Below are 18,369 nucleotides of genomic sequence, written 5' to 3' on the forward strand. Positions count from 1 at the left end.
CTCTTACAATACAAGCAATGGCTTTTGTTCAAGATTATCTCACAGCCATTGCTCAGCTGTAAGATCATGCTTTCAATAATTTCAGAAGACCAAAGGAGCAGAATTAGGCCATTTGGCTCATTGAATCTGCTCTGAATTCCATCTTGGCTGATTTATTATCCCTCTCAATCTCATTCTCCTGCCTTCTCCCCATAACTTTTGATGCCCTGACAAATAAAGAACCTATCATCCTGCACATTGTTTACCCAGTGACTTGGTCTCCACAGCCATCTGTGGCAAGTGGCAATGAATTCCACAGTTTCACCACCCTCTTGCTAAACAAATTCCTCATCTCTGTTCTAAATGGTTATCCCTCTATTCTGAGGCTGTGCCTTCTGGTCCTTGACTCTCCCACCATTTGAAATAAACAACACCATTTTCTAGATGGCTTCTGGGAAGTTGCTTGCCTACCGGGGCTAGACTGATAAGAGGGTGGCAGGGAGTGATGGAACGTACCTTGGCATGTCATGTCCATTGATGCGCAGTTTTCTGAAGTGTTCCTCGTACTGTGGCAGCTCCACGTAGTTGATGAGCCACTCAATGACCTCCTCTCCTGTCCAGTTGAACACTGAGGGGACAGGAAAACAGAATCAGTTGAAATGTATTCAGGACAGGATCTACCAAAGGACCCATTTCCATAAGGTAATGGTGCTCTCAGTGCCCAGCACGGCAACGATCATCAACACTCAACCACAGTGGAGACCCAGGTTGTTCTGATGCAGGGTTTCAATCCGAAACATTGATGGTTCCTTTCCTCCCACTGGTGCTGTTCAATCCACGGAGTCCCTACAATAGGCTGTTTCTGATTTACAAGACTGTCACAGAAAGTGAAATCCCACTCCAGATGCTGAAAGTCGTGGATCACAGTCTAAGACCTCCAATACCATGGGTCAAACAATGGGGGAGGGCTACACCTCACTCCATCCAGCCCAACTCGCCACAGGTTGACAAGCAAACTAAGAATAAATTCTGCAGATGCTGGAAATCTTGAGCAATACATAAAATACAGGAGTAACTCAGCAGTTCAGGCATTCCATTACCTCATGACTCTTGAACTCCGTTCACTTAGCTTGGAACAGTGACTGTCAACTGCAGGTGACTCTTGTACCCTCTCATTCTCAGCTGTGTAAGCTTCCTTCCAGCTGTTCACTGTCACTCTGACTTCCTTATTACTCAATTTACAGTATACTCAAACTCCACATTCTCTTAGCTTGATTCTGGCTTCTGTCCCATTCCCTTCCAGTCCTCAGCTCAAAAGATTGACTGTTTATTCCAAACCACATGCTGCCTGATCAGCTGAGTTCCTCCAGCATTTTGTTTGAGCTGTTCTGGATTTTCAAAATAACTTGCATTCTTGACTTCAGAATGTTTTAAGGATGATGTTTTCCGTACTGCAGGAAATCCACAATGGGTGATGCACAAGCACAAGGTATGGCAGGAATATATAGCCAACACCTGGCTCCAAAACAGATCATGAGAAGAACTGCCCAGAGTTGTAAACATTTACCTTCCGAACTTTTCCACGACTTCCACAAGTCCTCCACACTGATCAGCTTGTCTCCACCATGGAAGGTGCTGTGCTTTGCTGCAGCGTCCTGGTAGTTCAGGTCTTCTCGCAAGAACTATGGGAAAGAAAAGCTGTGTCACTTGCACAAGTTAGTGATTTTGGTTTAACACCTCAATACAGCGTGCACATCAGGGAAAAGGTCATGGATCCCAAAGGTGCACTCTCAATGATTGAGAAACAGCTTCTTCCCTCTGTTGTCAGATTTCAAAACAGGCATTCCGGCATAATATCACCAACATATGCCATGTTGTTTTATAGCAGTACATAATAAAAACTAGAAAATTACTGCATTATATGTATATAATAAAGTACTGCAAAAAGAGAGCAAGAATAGTGGCATTGTGTTTAGGGTTGGCTCATTGCCTGTTCAGAAGTCTGAAGCTGGGGAGGAAGAAGAAGCTGTTCCTGAATCACTGAGTGTGCGTCTCCTCCTTGATAGTAGTATTGAAGAGAGGGCACGTTCTGGGTGATGGGACATCACCTTCTGAAGGTGGCGAGACTGGTTCCCACGATGGAGCTGAGTGAGTTTACAACTTCCTGCAGCTTTCCCTGATCCTGTGCAGTCGCCCCTCCAGACCAGAAGGTGATGCAACCAGCTAGAATGTCTCAATGGTATATCTGTTAGGAGCTGGATCTCAAGGTTGTATAATGTATACATACTTTGATACTCTGAACTTTGATCTGTAGCAATTTGCGAGTGCCTTTCGTGAAATACTGTCTCCTCAAACTCCTAATGAAATATAACTGCTGACATGCCTTCTTTGTAATTGCATCAAGATGTTGGACCCAGAATAGATCTTTAAAGATGTTGACACCTAGGAACAAAGAACATAGTTGATGCTTCACGGAGCATGAACCCATGAGCACTCTCTCGTTATTCCTTTATTTTTTCACTATTGATTGTGAGGCTAGTACCAAGATGCAGATGACTAATTTTACAACTTTCTGCAGCTTCTTTTGGTGCTGTGTAGTAGTCCCCCATCCCCATACCAGACAGTGATGCAGCCTGTCAGAATGCTCTCTACTGTATATCTGTGAAGTTTGAGTGTTTTAAGTGACAAAGCAAATCTTTCCAAACTCCTGATGAAATATAGCTGTTCCCTTGCTTTCTTGATGTGTTGGGACCAGGTCAGATGCTCAGAGAACTTGACACCCAGGAATGTGAAACTGCTCACTCTCTCCACCTCTGATCCCTCTATGAGGATTGGTATGTGTTCCTTCATCTTACCCTTCCTAAGTCCACAATTAGCTCTTTCGTCTTACTAACATAGAGTGCAAGGTTGTTGCTGTGACACCAGGCAACTAGCTGGTATATCTCGCTCCTGCATGCCCTCGCATCTCCATCTGAGATTCCACCATCAATGGTTATATCATCAGCAATTAATAGATGGTGTTTGAGCTATGCCTAGCTGCACAATCATGGGTATAGAGGGAATACAGCAGTGAGCTAAGCACACACCCCTGAGGTGCGCTAGATTTGATTGTCAGTGAGGAGGAGACATCATCACCAATCCACACAGATCTTCCGGTTATCTCCTTAAAGACAGACTAATATTGGTCTCCGAGATAGGCATCACATGATCACCGGGTGCAGCAGGGATCTTCATAGCTGTAGGTATGTTCTCCCTTTCAAAGTGGACATAAAAGGCATTGAGCTCATCTGGTAGTGAAGCATCACTGCCATTCATGCCTTTAGGTTTCGCTTTGTGGGAAGTAATGTCCTGCCAGAGTTGATGAGCATCCGATGTCACCTCCAACCTCGCTCAGAATTGTTTCTTCACTCTTGAAATGGCAAGTCATACCTGGTTCACCAGATTTAAATGCCATAGTTCTAGCCCTCAGCAGATGACGAAGCTTCAGGTTCATTCATGGCTTTTGGTTTGGGAATGTACAGCAAGTTTTCATAGGCACACTCTAATCCACACAGGTTTTAGTGAAGTCAGTAACAACTGTGCCATACTCATCCAGATTCGAAGATAAATCCCTTAATATAGTCCAGTCCACCGATTCAAAGCAGTCCTGTAGGTGCTCCTGTGCTTCCCTTGTCCAAACCTTCTTGGTCCTCACTACTGATGCTGCAGTCTTCAGTCTCTGCCTGTACTCAGGAAGTAGAAGTACAGCCAGGTGATCAGACTTCCCGAAGTCTGAGCATGGAATAGTATGGTAGGCAATTTTGACGGTGGTGTAACAGTGGTCCAGTGTGTTGTTTCCTCTGGTACTACAAGTAATTTCTTGATGGTAATTATTTAGTGACTTTTTCAAGCAGGCCTAGTTAAAATCCCCCAAAATGATAGTGAAACCGTCAGGATGTGCTGTTTTGTGCATGTTGGTCACATTGTTCAGATCATCCAGAGCTTGTCTGATATTGGCCTGAGGTGGAATGTACCCTGCTACCAAAATGATCGCTGAAATCTCCTGCAGCAAGTAAAATGGCTGACACTTACTGTAATTGCAAGATATTGCACATTCCAAAGACATACAGGTTAGTGTTAGTAAGTTGTGCACATGCTTTGTTGGTGCTGGAATCACAATGACACTTGCAGGCTGCCTCAGCACATCCTCAGACTGTTGTCATTAGAAATGACATATTTCACTGAATGTTCCGATCAGAATCAGGTTTATTATCACTGGCATGTGACCTGAAATTTATTAACTTAGCAGCAGCAGTTCAATGTAATACATAATATAGAAGAAAGAAAATAATAAGTAAATCAATTACAATATAAATATATTGAATAGATTAAAAATCATGCAAAAGATACTATATATTAAAAAAGTGTAGTCGCGTCCAAGGGTTCAATGGCCATTTAGGAATCGGATGGCAGAGGGGAAAAAGCTGTTCCTGAATCGCTGAGTGTGTGTCTTCAGGCTTCTGTACCTCCTACCTGATGGTAACAGTGAGAAAAGGACATGTCCTGGATGCTGGAAGTCCTTAATAATGGATGCTGCCTTTCTGGGACACCGCTCCTTGAAGATGTCCTGGGTACTTTGTAAGCTAGTACCCAAGATGAAGCTGACTAAATTTACAACCCTCTGCAGCTTCTTTCAGTCCTGTGCAGTAGCAACCCCCTCCCTCCATACCAGACAGTGATGCAGTCTGACAGAATGCTCTCCACGGCACAGCAATATAAGTTTTTGAGTGTATTTGTTATATGCCAAATCTCTTCAAACTCCTAATGAAGTATAGCCACTGTCTTGCTTCCTTTGTAACGATATCCGACATACATGTGACAAATAAAACTAATCTTTATTTTGATGGCTCTCCCTGTAGTTCCAGTCTCCTATCTGACCTCCCTCCTCTCCACATTACTGATCACAGCCTTGGTGAGAGTGGTACATGCCATGTTACTAACCCCTCTGAAACCAGATGGTGCAATGTTAAAGTAAAAGTCTTGATCCTCATTTGCCACACGGATAACTGTCAAAACCCCTAAAGCCTGGGTAGCGCATCAGAGAGATCAACAAACTTGGGGCTATTTTATTTATTTACTGTGTTTATTTATTTATAACACAGCTCAGTAACAGGCCTTTCTGGGCCAATTACATCCATGTGACCAATTAACCCACTAACCTTATCTGATAGAGGTCTATGAGATTATGAGAGATATAGATACAGTAGACAGGCAATGTCTTTTCCCCGGGTTGAAATGTCTAGTACCAGAGGGCATCCATTTAAGATGACAGGGGGTATATGTGAGGGGCAAGTGCTTTTTACAGAGTGGTGGGTGCCTGGGATGGTGGTAAAGGCAAAAACATTGAGGATTTTTAATTGATGTTTAGATAGGCACATGAATACGAGGACAACAGAAGGATATGGACATGGTGTAGGCAGAAGGGGTTAGTTTAGTTGACCATTAGATTACTAATTTAATTGGATTGACACAGCATTGAGGGCCAAAGGGCCTGTTCATGTGTTGTACTGTTCTATGTTAAGTTGTACCTTTGGAAAATGGGAGGAAACCCACACGGTCACAGGGAGGACACACAAACTCCTCAGAGACAGTGGTGAAATTGAACCCATTTGCTGGCGCTGAAATAGTGTTCGCTAACCACTTTGCTACCATGCTGCCCCGTCAGTTCAGAGTGGTTTGACCTCAAGCTTGAACAGGAGTTAAAATTACTTTAGCTCCCTCTTCTCCGCTCTCTTCTAACTGCTACCACTGGAAGGAGGAACAGGAGCCTCAGGACCCCCACCACCAGGTTCAAAAGCAGCTATTACCCCTTAACCATCAGGCACTTAAAGCAGAGGAGATAACTTCACTTGCCGTATCACAAGTACTCTACGACCCATGTTCCTTATATTTATTGTTTACTTATGACTATTAGAACCATAGAACCATAGTACATTACAGCACAGAAACAGGCCTTTTGGCCCTTCTTGGCTGTGCTGAACCATTTTTCTGCCTAGTCCCACTAACCTGCACCTGGGCCATATCCCTCTAAACCCCTTTCATCCACATACCTGTCCAAGTTTTTCTTAAAAGTCAGAAGTGAGCATTCACCACTTCAACTGGCAGCTCATTCCACGCTCCCACGACCTTCTGCATGAAGAAGCCCCCCCCCAATGTTCCCTTTAAACTTTTCCCCCTTCACCCTTAACCCATGACCTCTGGTTTTTCTCTTTCTTGGCCTCAGTGGAAAAAGCCTGCTTGCATTCACTCTATCTATACCCATCATAATTTTATACACCTCTATCAAATCACCTCTCATTCTCCTACGCTCGAGGGAATAAAGTCCTAACCTATTCAACCTTTCTCTGTAACTCAGTTTCTCAAGTCCCGGCAACATCCTTATAAACCTTCTCTGCACTCTTTCAACCTTATTAACATCCTTCCTGTAATTAGGTGACCAAAACTGCACACAGTACTCCAAATTCGGTCTCACCAATGTCTTATACAACCTCACCATTACATTCCAACTCTTATACTCAATACTTTGATTTATAAAGGCCAATGTAGCAAAAGCTCTCTTTACTACCCCATCTACTTGTGACGCCACTTTTAGGGAATTATGTATCTGTACTCCCAGATCCCTCTGTTCTACTGCACTCCTCAGTGCCCTACCATTTACCTTGTATGTTCTACCTTGGTTTTTCCTTCCAAAGTACAATAGCTCACGCTTGTCTGTATTAAACTCCATCTGCCATTTTTCAGCCCATTTTTCCAGCTGGTCCAAATCCCTCTGCAATCTTTGAAAACCTTCCTCACTGTCCACTACACCTCTAATCTTTGTATCATCTGCAAATTTGCTGATCCAATTTACCACATTATCATCCAGATCATTGATATAGATGACAAATAACAATGGACCCAGCACTGATCCCTGTGGCACCCCACTAGTCACAGGCCTCCACTCAGAGAAGCAATCCTCCACTACCACTCTCTGGCTTCTCCCATTGAGCCAATGTCTAATCCAATTTACTACCTCTCCATGTATACCTAGCGACTGAATCTTCCTAACTAACCTCCCATGTGGGACCTTGTCAAAGGCTTTACTGAAGTCCATGTAGATAACATCCACTGCCTTCCCTTCATGCACTTTCCTGGTAACCTCCTCGAAACACTCTAATAGATTGGTTAAACATGACCTACCATGCATAAAGCCATGCTGACTTTTTCTAATAAGTCCCTGTCTATCCAAATACTTGTAGATCCTATCTCTTAGTATTCCTTCCAATAATTTACCTACTATTATTTTTCTTTTTTTTGTATCTGCACAGTTTGTTTTCTTTTGCAGATCATTTGTCTTTGTAGTGTGTGGTTTTTCATTGATTCTACTGCTTCTTCGTATTTACTGTCAATGCCCACAAGAAAATGAATCTCAGGGTTGTATATGGTGATGTATATGTACTTTGATAATAAATTTACTTTGAACTTTGCATAAGGCTGCAGTATGGGCTCCCAATCGTTAATTATCAGATTAATATGGGAGAAAAACTCTGGTACAGACCATGTACAGGTGTCCCCCGCTTTACAAATGTTTGCTTTACACCACTTTGCTTTTACAAAAGACCTATATTAGTAACCTGTTTTTGCATTACAAAGAGGATTTTCACTTTTACGAAAATTTTTCCCATATAAATGAATGGTTCTTCGCTTTTCGCCATTTCGGCTTAAGAAAGGTTTCATAGGAACGCTCTACCTTTGTAAGGGGTGGGGGGGGGGGGGGGAGAGACCTGTATTGGAAACCCAAACCCAGAGAAGCAGACAGAACTCTCTCCATGCAAACCACTCACAGTAAAATCAATGTTGCTTGTGCTACTTTTAAAAGACTTGCATGAAAATGTAGATGGGAGAGTTAGTTAATTTCTAGATGACACAAAGATTGGTGGAGTTATGGACAGTATAGAGTCTGTCAAAGGATACAACAGGATATAGATCAGATAGATATGGTCAGAGAAATGGCAGATGAATTTAAACTTGGCAATTGTGATGTGTTAAGACCATTGAAGACAGGAGCAAGATTAGGCCCACTGGAGTCTTCTCCACCATTGCATCATGACTGATATTCTTTCCCTCTCAACCCCATTCTACACTTACTAATCAAGAACCTTTCAACTTCCCCTTTCAATGACTTGGCCTCCACAGATTCACCACCCTCTGGCTAACGAAATACTTCCTCATTTCTGTTCTAAAGGGATATCCTTCAATTCTGAGGCTGTGCACTCTGGTCCTCGACTCCCCCACTGTAGGAAACATCCTCTACACACCCATCCTATCCAGGCCTTTCAATATTCGATAGGTTTCGATGAGATTCCTTCTCATTCACCTGAACTCCAGCAATTACTTGTCCAGAGTCACCAAATGCTCCTCATACATTAACCCTATCATTCTCATGAAGCTTCTCTGGACACTCTCTGATACAAGCACATCTTTTCTTAGATAAGAGGCTAAAAACCGCTCACAATACTCCAAGTGCAGTCTGACTAATGCCTCATATATCCCCAGCACTTTGTACTTTGGAGGTCAAATGCAAGGGGCAAGTACACAGTGAATGGCAGGACCCTCAACAGTGTGATGTACAGAGGGATCTTGGGGTCCAAGTTAATAGCTCCCTGATACGCCACACAAGTAGATAGGGTGGTTAAAAAAAAGTGTATGGTCTGCTTGTCTTCATTGGTCAGAGGATTGAGTATAAAAGAAAGTAATGCTACAGTAAAATAAAACTTTTGTTAGACCACACTTGGAGAACTGTGTAAAATTCTGGTCAGACTATTTCAAGGAGGATGTTGAATCTCAAGAGAAAGTGCAGAGGCTGTTTCCCCAGGATGTTGCCTGGATTAGAGGATATGAGCCATTAGCAGAGGATGTCAAACTTGAGTTGTTTTCCTCTGGAGTGTCAGAGGATGAGGAGAAACCTGATTTTTTCCCAGGGCTGAAATGGCTAACACGAGAGGGCACAGTACCTGCTTGGAAGTAGCTACAAAGGAGATGTCAGGGGTAAGGTTTTTTACGCAGAGAGTGGCGAGTGTATGGAATGGGCTGTCAGCAATGGTGGTGGAGGCGAAGTCTTTTAAGACTCTTGGCTAGGTACATGGAACTTAGAAAAATAGAGGGCTGTGGGTAACCCTAGTAATTTCTAAAGTAAGTACATGTTTGGCACAGCATTGTGGGCTAAAGGGCTTGTATTGTGCTGTAGGTTTTCTATGTTTTTAAAAATTTATAAATGCAGGCATCAAAAGGGTAGACAGAATCTCTTTGCCAGGATAGAAAGGTAAAGTACTAGAGAACATGCTTTTAAGGTGGGAGAGAGGAGTTTAAAACAGATGTGCAGGATTTTTTTGTTTGAAGCAGAAAACAATGAATGTATGCAATGGGCTGCCGGGGCAGCTCTGGAAGCAGATATGATGTTGTTTAAGAGGCTTTTAAATTAAATATGCAGGGAATGGAGGGATATGAATCCTATGGACACAGAAGAGATTTAGTTTAATTTGGAACAGAGTCTGGCCTGTTCCTGTGCAGCAGTACTCTATGTTCCATATGAAGAATTCAGACATTTGGGGAGATGACGGACAAATTAGTGACAAGGTCACGGCCAGAGGAGGAATGGAATTTTGCAAGAGATCCAAGGAGGAACTGGGAAAGAGGATTCCTTGCTAACAGCAGCAGGGTGGAGGAGTGTGAAGTTTCCAAGTAACCACAGATGTCCATGGTACTGGACAAGGATATCAGCAGTTTGCTGGGCTGCCAAATGAGCAATCCAAAACTGACCCCATTCTCCCTAGTATATAAACGCTCACTACTCTAGGAGATACAGCGGTCTCAACTTCAGCCACAATAGTACATTTCAACAAGCCTTTATAAAAACTTCTCTTCTATTATCTGTTCAAACACAGCCTAAAGTCTACAAAAAGTAGAGACCACAGCCAAGTCCATCATAAAGTTCAAAGTAAATTTATTATCAAAGTACATATATGTCACCATTTACAACCCTGAGATTCACTTTCCTTAGTTTTCTCCCATGGAGCATGGGGTGGCACGGTAACATAGTGGTTAGCATAAAGCTTTACATTACCAGCAACCTGGGTTCAATTCCCGCTGACGTCAGTAAGGAGCTTGTACGTTCTTCCCGTGACTGCGTGGGTTTCCTCCCACAGTCCAAAGATGTACAGTCTGATAGGTTAGTTAACTGGTCATTGTAAATTGTCCCATGATTAGGCTAGAGTTAAATCGGGGTTTGTTGGGCAGCCTGGCTTGAAGGGCCTGTTCCGTACAGTATAGATGTATGTAAATAAATAAATAAATTGGTCAATCGCTTCACAAGGAGCACTGCCACATGAAAGCAACATTCATCAATGTCCCCCACGATCTCCTCACTACTACCATTGGGCAGGAGGTACAGAAACCTTAGGTCCTCCACCACCAGGTTTAATAACAGTTATTACCCTACAACCATCAGGCTCCTGAATTGATGTGGATAATTTCACTCACCTGAACAATGAACTGATTCCACAACCTACAGAATCACTTTCAAGGACTAAGAGATTTGACAAGGTACCCCATGCCAGGTTTATTGAGAAAGTAAGGAGGCATGGGATCCAAGGGGACCTTGCTTTGTGTATCCAGAACTGGCTTGCCCACAGAACGCAAAGAGTGGTTGTAGAGGGGTCATATTCTGCATGGAGGTTGCTGACCAGTGGTGTGCCTCACAGATCTGTTCTGGGACCTCTACCTCGTAATCTGAACTGCCCCGTGAGGTAATGTGTATAATGTCTCAATTCTTCCCTCTGGATTTCTCACTGTTTATTTCCTCACTATGCCTAGGGTCACTTAATCATCTCACTGCTTTTACCCGACTTACGAAGTACTGCTGGAACACTGTACCATAGCAGACTATTCTGCATTTGGCCCATTGAGCCTGCTCTGCAATTCCATCTCGACTGATTTATTACCTCTCTCAACACCATTCTCCTGCCTTCGCCTCATAACTTTTGAAGCCTTAACTAATCGAGAACCTATCAACCTCCACTTTAAATATACCTAATGACGTGGCCTCCACAGCCATCTGGCAATGAATTCCACAGATCCACTACCCTCTGGCTAAAGAAATTCCTCCTCATCCCTGTTCTAAAGGGATATCCCTCTGAGGCTGTGCCCCTCTGTTCCTAGACTCCCCTAATACAGGAAACATCCTTTCCACATCCATTCTATCTAGACCTTTCAATATTTGTTAAGTTTCAATAAGATTTCCCCTTCATTCTTCTAAACTCCAGCAAGAAAAACCCAGAGGCATCAACACTCCTCATGCAATCGCCCAAAATCATTCTCATGAACCTCCTCTGGACCCTCTCCAATGCCAACACATTTTTGTTAATTACGGGGTCCAAAGCTGATCACAACACTCCAGACGATCTGAGCAGCTCCCTATGACGCCTCAGCATTGCATCCTTCCTCTTATATTCCAGTTCTCTCCAAACCAATGCTAACACTGCAGTCGCCTTGCATTTGTATTTGTAGACATTATATCACAGAGAACTTTTCCCAAGCAATAATGTGCTGAGTTTCACATAATCGATAGTTGTTTATTAATGTCACATATATCCAGACGAGTGGGAAACAGTTTTATAGTCCATCTGACAGACCATCCCAACACTAGTACATCAAAAGGAAAAGTTACAATAGAATGCAGAATATATACGAGGGGGCATAATTTTATGGTGATTGGAGAAAAATATAAGAGGGATGGCGGAGATGGGATTCTCCACACAGAGAGTGCAGGGTGTGCGAAACGTGCTGCCAGGGTATTGGTACAGGCAGGTACATCAGGGATGTTTAACAGACTCCTAGAACAGCATATGGATGATAGAAAAATGGAGGGCTATATGGGAGGAACAGGTTAGATAAATCTTAGAGAAGCTTATACATTTGGCACAACATTGTAAGCCATATAGCGTGCACTGTGCTGTACTGTTCTATGTTCCAGTACTTTTATAGTTACAGAGTAACTGATAGACAAACCGTGACCAAGTGCTCGAGTTTCCTCCCACCCTCTAAGGATGTTCAGGTTAGGGTTAGTAAATTGTAGGCATGCAGCATTGGTACTGGAATGGGCTGCCCGGCACAATCCTCAGACTGTGTTGGTCATTGACACAATGACACATTTGACTGGATGTCTTGATGCAGATGTGACAAGTAAAGCTCATCTTTAATATTTTAAGGAAGTGCAAGAATGATGATGATTGAGAGGTCAGGAGTTTGTTGTTACTGTACAAGAGTTCCATTCACGACAATTATAACAGTGGGCTAGAAGCTGGCCGTGAGCCTGGTGCTACGTGATTTCTGCTTCTTTGATCTTCTGCTTGATGGAGGAAGAGACAGAATAACCGGGGTTACAGAGGTCCTTGAATGTGTTAATTAAAGCATAGCATACGACAACACAGAAACAGGCCAATTGGTCCACCTAGTCCATGCTGAATTATTAATCTGTCAAGTCCCATTGACCTGCACCAAGGCTATAGACGTCCATACCCTCACATCTGTGTACCGATCCAAATGAGAACATAGAACACAGAAACCTACAGCACATTACAGGCCCTTCAGCCCACAATGTTGTGCTGGCCATGTAACCTACTCTAGAAACTACATAGGATTTCCCTAGCACATAGCCCTCTATTTTTCTAAGCTCCATGTACCTATCCAAGAGTCTTTTAAAAGACCCCATTGTATCTGCTTCCACCATCACTGCCGGCAGTGCATTCCACATACCCACCAATAGGATAAATACGTGGCTGAGGGATTGGAGCAGGGGTCAGGGATTCAGATTTCTGGATCATTGGGACCAATTTTGGGACAGGAGTGACCTCTACAAAAAGGATGGGTTGCACTTGAATCCGAGGGGGACCAATATCCTGGCAGGGATGTTTTCTAAAGCTATCCGGGAGAGTTTAAACTAGAATTGCTGGGGGTTGGGAACCGAACTGAAGAGACACAAATCAAGAAAGCTTGTAGACAGTGTGAGAGGGAGGACAGGCAGGTGATAGAAAAGACCGATGATTTGAGATGTGTTTATTTTAATGCAAGGAGTATTATGAACAAAGTGGATGAACTTAAGAGCATGGATCAGTACTTGGAGCTATGAAGTTGTGGCCATTACAGAGACTTGGATGGCTCGGGGCAGGAATGGTTACTTAGAGTGCCAGGTTTTAGATGTTTCGGGAAGGACAGGAAGGGAGGCAAAAGAGTTGGGGGCATGGCACTGTTGATCAGAGACAGTGTCGCAGCAGCAGAAAAGAAAGTCATGGAGGCATTGTCTACTGAGTCTCTGTGAGTGAAAGCTAGGAACAGCAAGGGGCAGTAACTCTGCTGGGTTTTTTTTTTTACAGACTACCCAACAGTAACAGGGATATCGAGAAGCAGATAGGGAGACAGATTCTGGAAAGGTGTAATAATAACAGGGTTGTCGTGGTGGGAGATATTAATTTCCCAAATATCAATTGGCATCTCCCTAGAGCAAGAGGTTTAGATGGGGTGGAGTTTGTTAGGTACGTTCAGGAAGGTTTCCTGACACAATATGTAGATAAGCCTACAAGAGGAGAGGCTGCACTTGATCTGGAAATGGGAAATGAACCTGCTCAGGTGTCAGATCTCTCAGTGGGAGAGCATCTTGTAAATAGTGACCACAATTCTATCTCCTTTACCACAGCACTGAAGAGGGGTAGGAACAGACAAGTTAGGAAAGCGATTAATTGGAGTAAGGGGAATTATGAAGTTATCAGGGAGGAACTTCAAAGCATAAATCAGGAACCGATGTTCACAGGGAAATGTACGGCAGAAATGTGGCAAATGTTCAGGGGATATTTGCGTGGTATTCTGCATTGGTACGCTCCAATGAGACGGAAAGGATGGTAGGGGACAGGAACACTGGTGTACAAAGGCTGCTGAAAATCTAGTCAGGAAGAAAAGCTTATGAAAGATTTAAAAAAAAACTAGATAATGATAGAGAACTAGGTAATGATAGAAAGGTTGGGGGGTGTTGTGGATAGTGTGGAGGGCTGTCAGAGGTTACAGCAGGACATTGATAGGATGTAAAACTAGGCTGAGAAGTGGCAGATGGAGTTCAACCCAGTTAAGTGTGAGGTGGTTCATTTTGGTAGGTCAAATATGATGGCAGAATATAGCATTAATGGCAGGACTCTTGGCACTGTGGAGGATCAGAGGAATCTTGGAGTCTGAGTCCATAGGACACTCAAAGCTGCTGTGCAGGTTGACTCTGTGGTTAAGAAAGCATATGGCGCATTGGCCTTCATCAATCGTGGGATCGAGTTTAAGAGCCGAGAGGTAATGTTGCAGCTATGTAGGACCCTGGTCAGACCCCACTTGGAGAACTGTGCTTAGTTCTGGTCACCTCACTACAGGAAGGATGTGGAAACCACAGAAAGGGTGCAGAGGAGATTTACAACGATGTTGCCTGGATTAGGTTGAGTGAACTCGGCCTTTTCTCCTTGGAGAGACGGAGGATGGGAGGTGACCTGATAGAGGTGTACAAGATAATGAGAGGCAGTGATTGTGTGGATAGTCAGAGGCTTTTTCCCAGGGCTGAAATGGCTAGCACGAGACGGCGTAGTTTTAAGGTGCTTGGAAGTAGGTTAAGTTCTTTACACAGAGTGTGGTGAGTGCATGGAATGGGCTGCTGGCGGCGGTGATGGAGGCAGAAACGATAGGGTCTTTTAAGAGCCTCCTGGATGGATACATAGAGTTTAGAAAAATAGAGGGCTATGGGTAAGCCTTGGTAGTTCTAAGGTAAGGACATGTTCGGCACAGTTTTGTGGGCCAAAGGGCCTGTATTGTACTGTAGGTTTTCTATGTTTCTATGTTTCTACATCTAGAAAATTATAAGGCTAGCAGGAAGGAATTTAAGAATGAAATTAGGACAGCCAGAAGGGCCTTTGAGAAGGCCTTGGCAAGCAGGAATAAGGTAAACCCCAAGGCATTCTACAAATAAGTGAAGAGCAACAGGATAAGATATGAGAGAATACAATCAATCAAATGTGACAGTGGAAAAGTGTGTATGGGACTGGTGGAGGTAGCAGAGGTACTTAATGAATAATTTGCTTTGGTATTCAGTACGGAAAAGCACCTTGGCAATTGTAGGGATGACTTACTCTGGACTGCGAAGTTTGAGCATATAGACATTAAGAAAGAGGATGCGCTGCAGCTTTTGAAAAGCATCAAGTTGGATAAGTCACCGGGTCCAAATGAGATATACCCCAGGCTACTGTGGGAGGCAAGGGAGGGGATTGCTGAGCCTCTGGCAATGATCTTTGCACCAGCAATGGAGATGGGAGATGTTCCGAAGGACTAGAGGATAGCAGATATTGTTCCCTTATTCAAGAAAGGGAGTAGAGATAGCCTAGGAAATTATAGACATGTGAGTCTTACTTCAGTGGTTGGTAAGTTGATGGAGAAGATCCTGAGAGGCAGGATTTATGAACATTTGCAGAGGCATAGTATGATTAGGAACAGTCAGCATGACTTAGTCAAAGGCAGATTGTGTCTTATGAGCCTGATTGAATATTTTGAGGATGTAACTAAACACACTAATGAAGGAAGAGCAGTAAATGTAATGTATATGGATTTCAGCAAGGCATTTGATAAGGTACCCCATGCAAGGCTTATTGAGAAAGTAATGAGCCATGGGATCGAAGGGGACCTTGCTCTGTGGATCCAGAATTTGCTTGCCCACAGAAGGCAAAGAGTGGTTGTAGATGGATCATATTCTGCATGGAGGTTGGTGACCAGTGGTGTACCTCAGGGATTTGTTCTGGGACCTCTTAGTGACTTTTATAAATGACCTGGATGAGGAAGTGCAGGGATGGGTTAGTAAATTTGCTGATGACACAAAGGTTGGGGGTGTTATGGATAGTGTGGAGGGCTATCAGAGGTTACAGAGGGACATCAATAGGATTCAAAACTGGGCTAAGAAGTGGCAGATGGAGTTCAACCCAGTTAAGTGTGAGGTGGTTCATTTTGGTAGGTCAAATATGATGGCAGAATATAGTATTAATGGCAGGACTCTTGGCAGTGTGGAGGATTAGAGGGATCTTGGGGTCTGTGTCCATAGGACACTCAAAGCTGTTGCGCAGGTTGACTGTGTGGTTAAGAAGGCATACGGTGTACAGGTTTCCCCTGCAATCCGAAGGTAGAGCCGTTTGTAATCCGAAATGTCGTAAATCGAAGAAGCAATTACCATTAATTTATATGGGAAAAATTTTTGAGCGTTCCCAGACCCAAAAAAAACCTACCAAATCAAAGCAAATAACACATAAAACCTGAAATAACACTAACACATAGTAAAAGCAGGAATGATATGATAAATATACACCCTATATAAAGTAGAAATATTGTAGGTACGGTGTAGCTTCACTTATCAAACTTGGGAAGACAGCGAGCCAAAATCGATTAGGAGAAAAAAAATCAGCACATACACGCATACGCAAACAACTGCCTGCACAAGGCTTCACGGTCATTGTAGTCTTTCTCGGAGTAAACACACGTATAAAGCCGGCGTCTTTTTCTCGTAAAAGCGAAAATCCTCTTTGGTTAGCGAAAACAGGTACTAATGTAGGTCTTTCGTAACAGCGAGTTGTTGTAAAGCGAACGTTCGAAAAACGGGGGTCACCTGTATTGGACTTCATCAACCGTGGGATTGAGTTTAAGAGCTGAGAGGTAATGTTGCAGCTATATAGGACCCTGGTCAGACCCCACTTGGAGTACTGTGCTCAGTTCTGGTCACCTCACTACAGGAAGGATGTGGAAACTATAGAAAGGGTGCAGAGGAGATTTACAAGGATGTTGCCTGGATTGGGGAGCATGCCTTATGAGAATAGGTTGAGTGAACTCGGCCTTTTCTCCTTGAAGCGAAGGAGGATGAGAGGTGACCTGATAGAGGTGTATAAGATGCTGAGAGGCATTGAACGCGTGGATAGCCAGAGACTTTTTCCCAGGGCTGAAATGGCTAACATGAGAGAGCACAGTTTTAAGGTGCTTGGGAGCAGGTACAGAGGAGATGTCAGAGGTAAATTTTTTTATGCAGAGAGTGGTGAGTGCGTGGAATGGGCTGCTGGCGACGGTGGAAGTAGATACGATAGAGTCTTTTAAGAGACTCCTGGATAGGTACATGAAGCTTAGGAAAATAGAGGGCTATGGGTAACCTTAGGTAATTTCTAAACTAAGTACATGTCTGGCACAGCATTGTGGGCCAAAGGGCCTGTATTGTGCTGTAGGTTTTTTATGTTCTATTTTTTAATATCCACACGATCAATGCTTCTCATCATCTTGTAAAATTCGATCAGGTCACCTCTCATCTTCCGTCATTCCAAGGAGAAAATGCCAAGATCAATCAACCTATTCTCATAACACATGCTCTCCAATGCAGGTAACATCTTTGTAAATCTCCTTTACACTCTCTCTATAGTATCAACATTCCTCCTATAGTGAGGTGACAGGAACTGAACACAGTATTGCATATAACCATATATCAATTAAAGCACGGAAACAGGCCATCTCGGCCCTTCTAGTCCATGCTGAACGCTTACTCTCACCTAGTCCCACCGACCTGCACTCAGCCCATAACCCTCCATTCCTTTTCTGTCCATATATCTATCCAACTTTAATTTAAATGACAATATCGAATCTGCCTCTACCACTTCTACCGGAAGCTCGTTCCACACAGCTACCACTCTCTGAGTAAAGATGTTCCCCCTTATGTTACCCTTAAATTTTTGCCCCTTAACTCATGTCCTCTTGTTTGAATCTCCCCTACTCTCAATGGAAAAAGCCTATCCACGTCAACTCTATCCCCCTCATAAATTTAAATAGCTCTATCAAGTCCCCCCTCAACCGTCTGGGAATAAAGACTTAACTTGTTCAACCTTTCTCTGTAACTTAGGTGCTGAAACCCAGGTATCATTCTAGTAAATCTCCTCTGTACTCTCTCTATTTTGTTGACATCTTTCCTATAATTCGGTGACCAGAACTGTACACAATACTCCAAATTTGGCCTTACCAATGCCTTGTACAATTTTAACATTACATCCCAACTCCTATACTCAATGCTCTGATTTATAAAGGCCAGCATATCAAAAGCTTTCTTCACCACCCTGTCCACATGAGATTCCACCTTCAGGGAACTATGCACCATTATTCCTAGATCACTCTGTTCTACTGCATTCTTCAATGCCCTATCATTTACCATGTATATCCTATTTTGATTAGTCCTACCAAAATGTAGCACCTCACACTTAACAGCATTAAACTCCATCATTC

General features: G+C 43.3%; 1 protein-coding gene across 3 annotated transcripts in view; it reads right to left on the bottom strand.

Moving 5' to 3' along the window:
- The window catches only part of stim1b (stromal interaction molecule 1b), a 223,659-nt gene that overhangs the window by 86,098 nt on the left and 119,192 nt on the right, over nucleotides 1–18,369 (bottom strand). For all 3 annotated transcript variants that reach the window (XM_073044418.1, XM_073044417.1, XM_073044416.1), the window contains exons 3-4: nucleotides 1,547–1,661; nucleotides 496–607 (exon numbers count right to left, since the gene is read on the bottom strand). In XM_073044418.1, coding sequence (XP_072900519.1) covers nucleotides 496–607; nucleotides 1,547–1,661 — 227 coding nt within the window. The remainder of the gene's footprint in view (nucleotides 1–495; nucleotides 608–1,546; nucleotides 1,662–18,369) is intronic.

The sequence above is a fragment of the Hemitrygon akajei genome, chromosome 4, assembly GCF_048418815.1.
Source record: "Hemitrygon akajei chromosome 4, sHemAka1.3, whole genome shotgun sequence".
In the NCBI taxonomy this organism is placed as follows: domain Eukaryota; kingdom Metazoa; phylum Chordata; class Chondrichthyes; order Myliobatiformes; family Dasyatidae; genus Hemitrygon; species Hemitrygon akajei.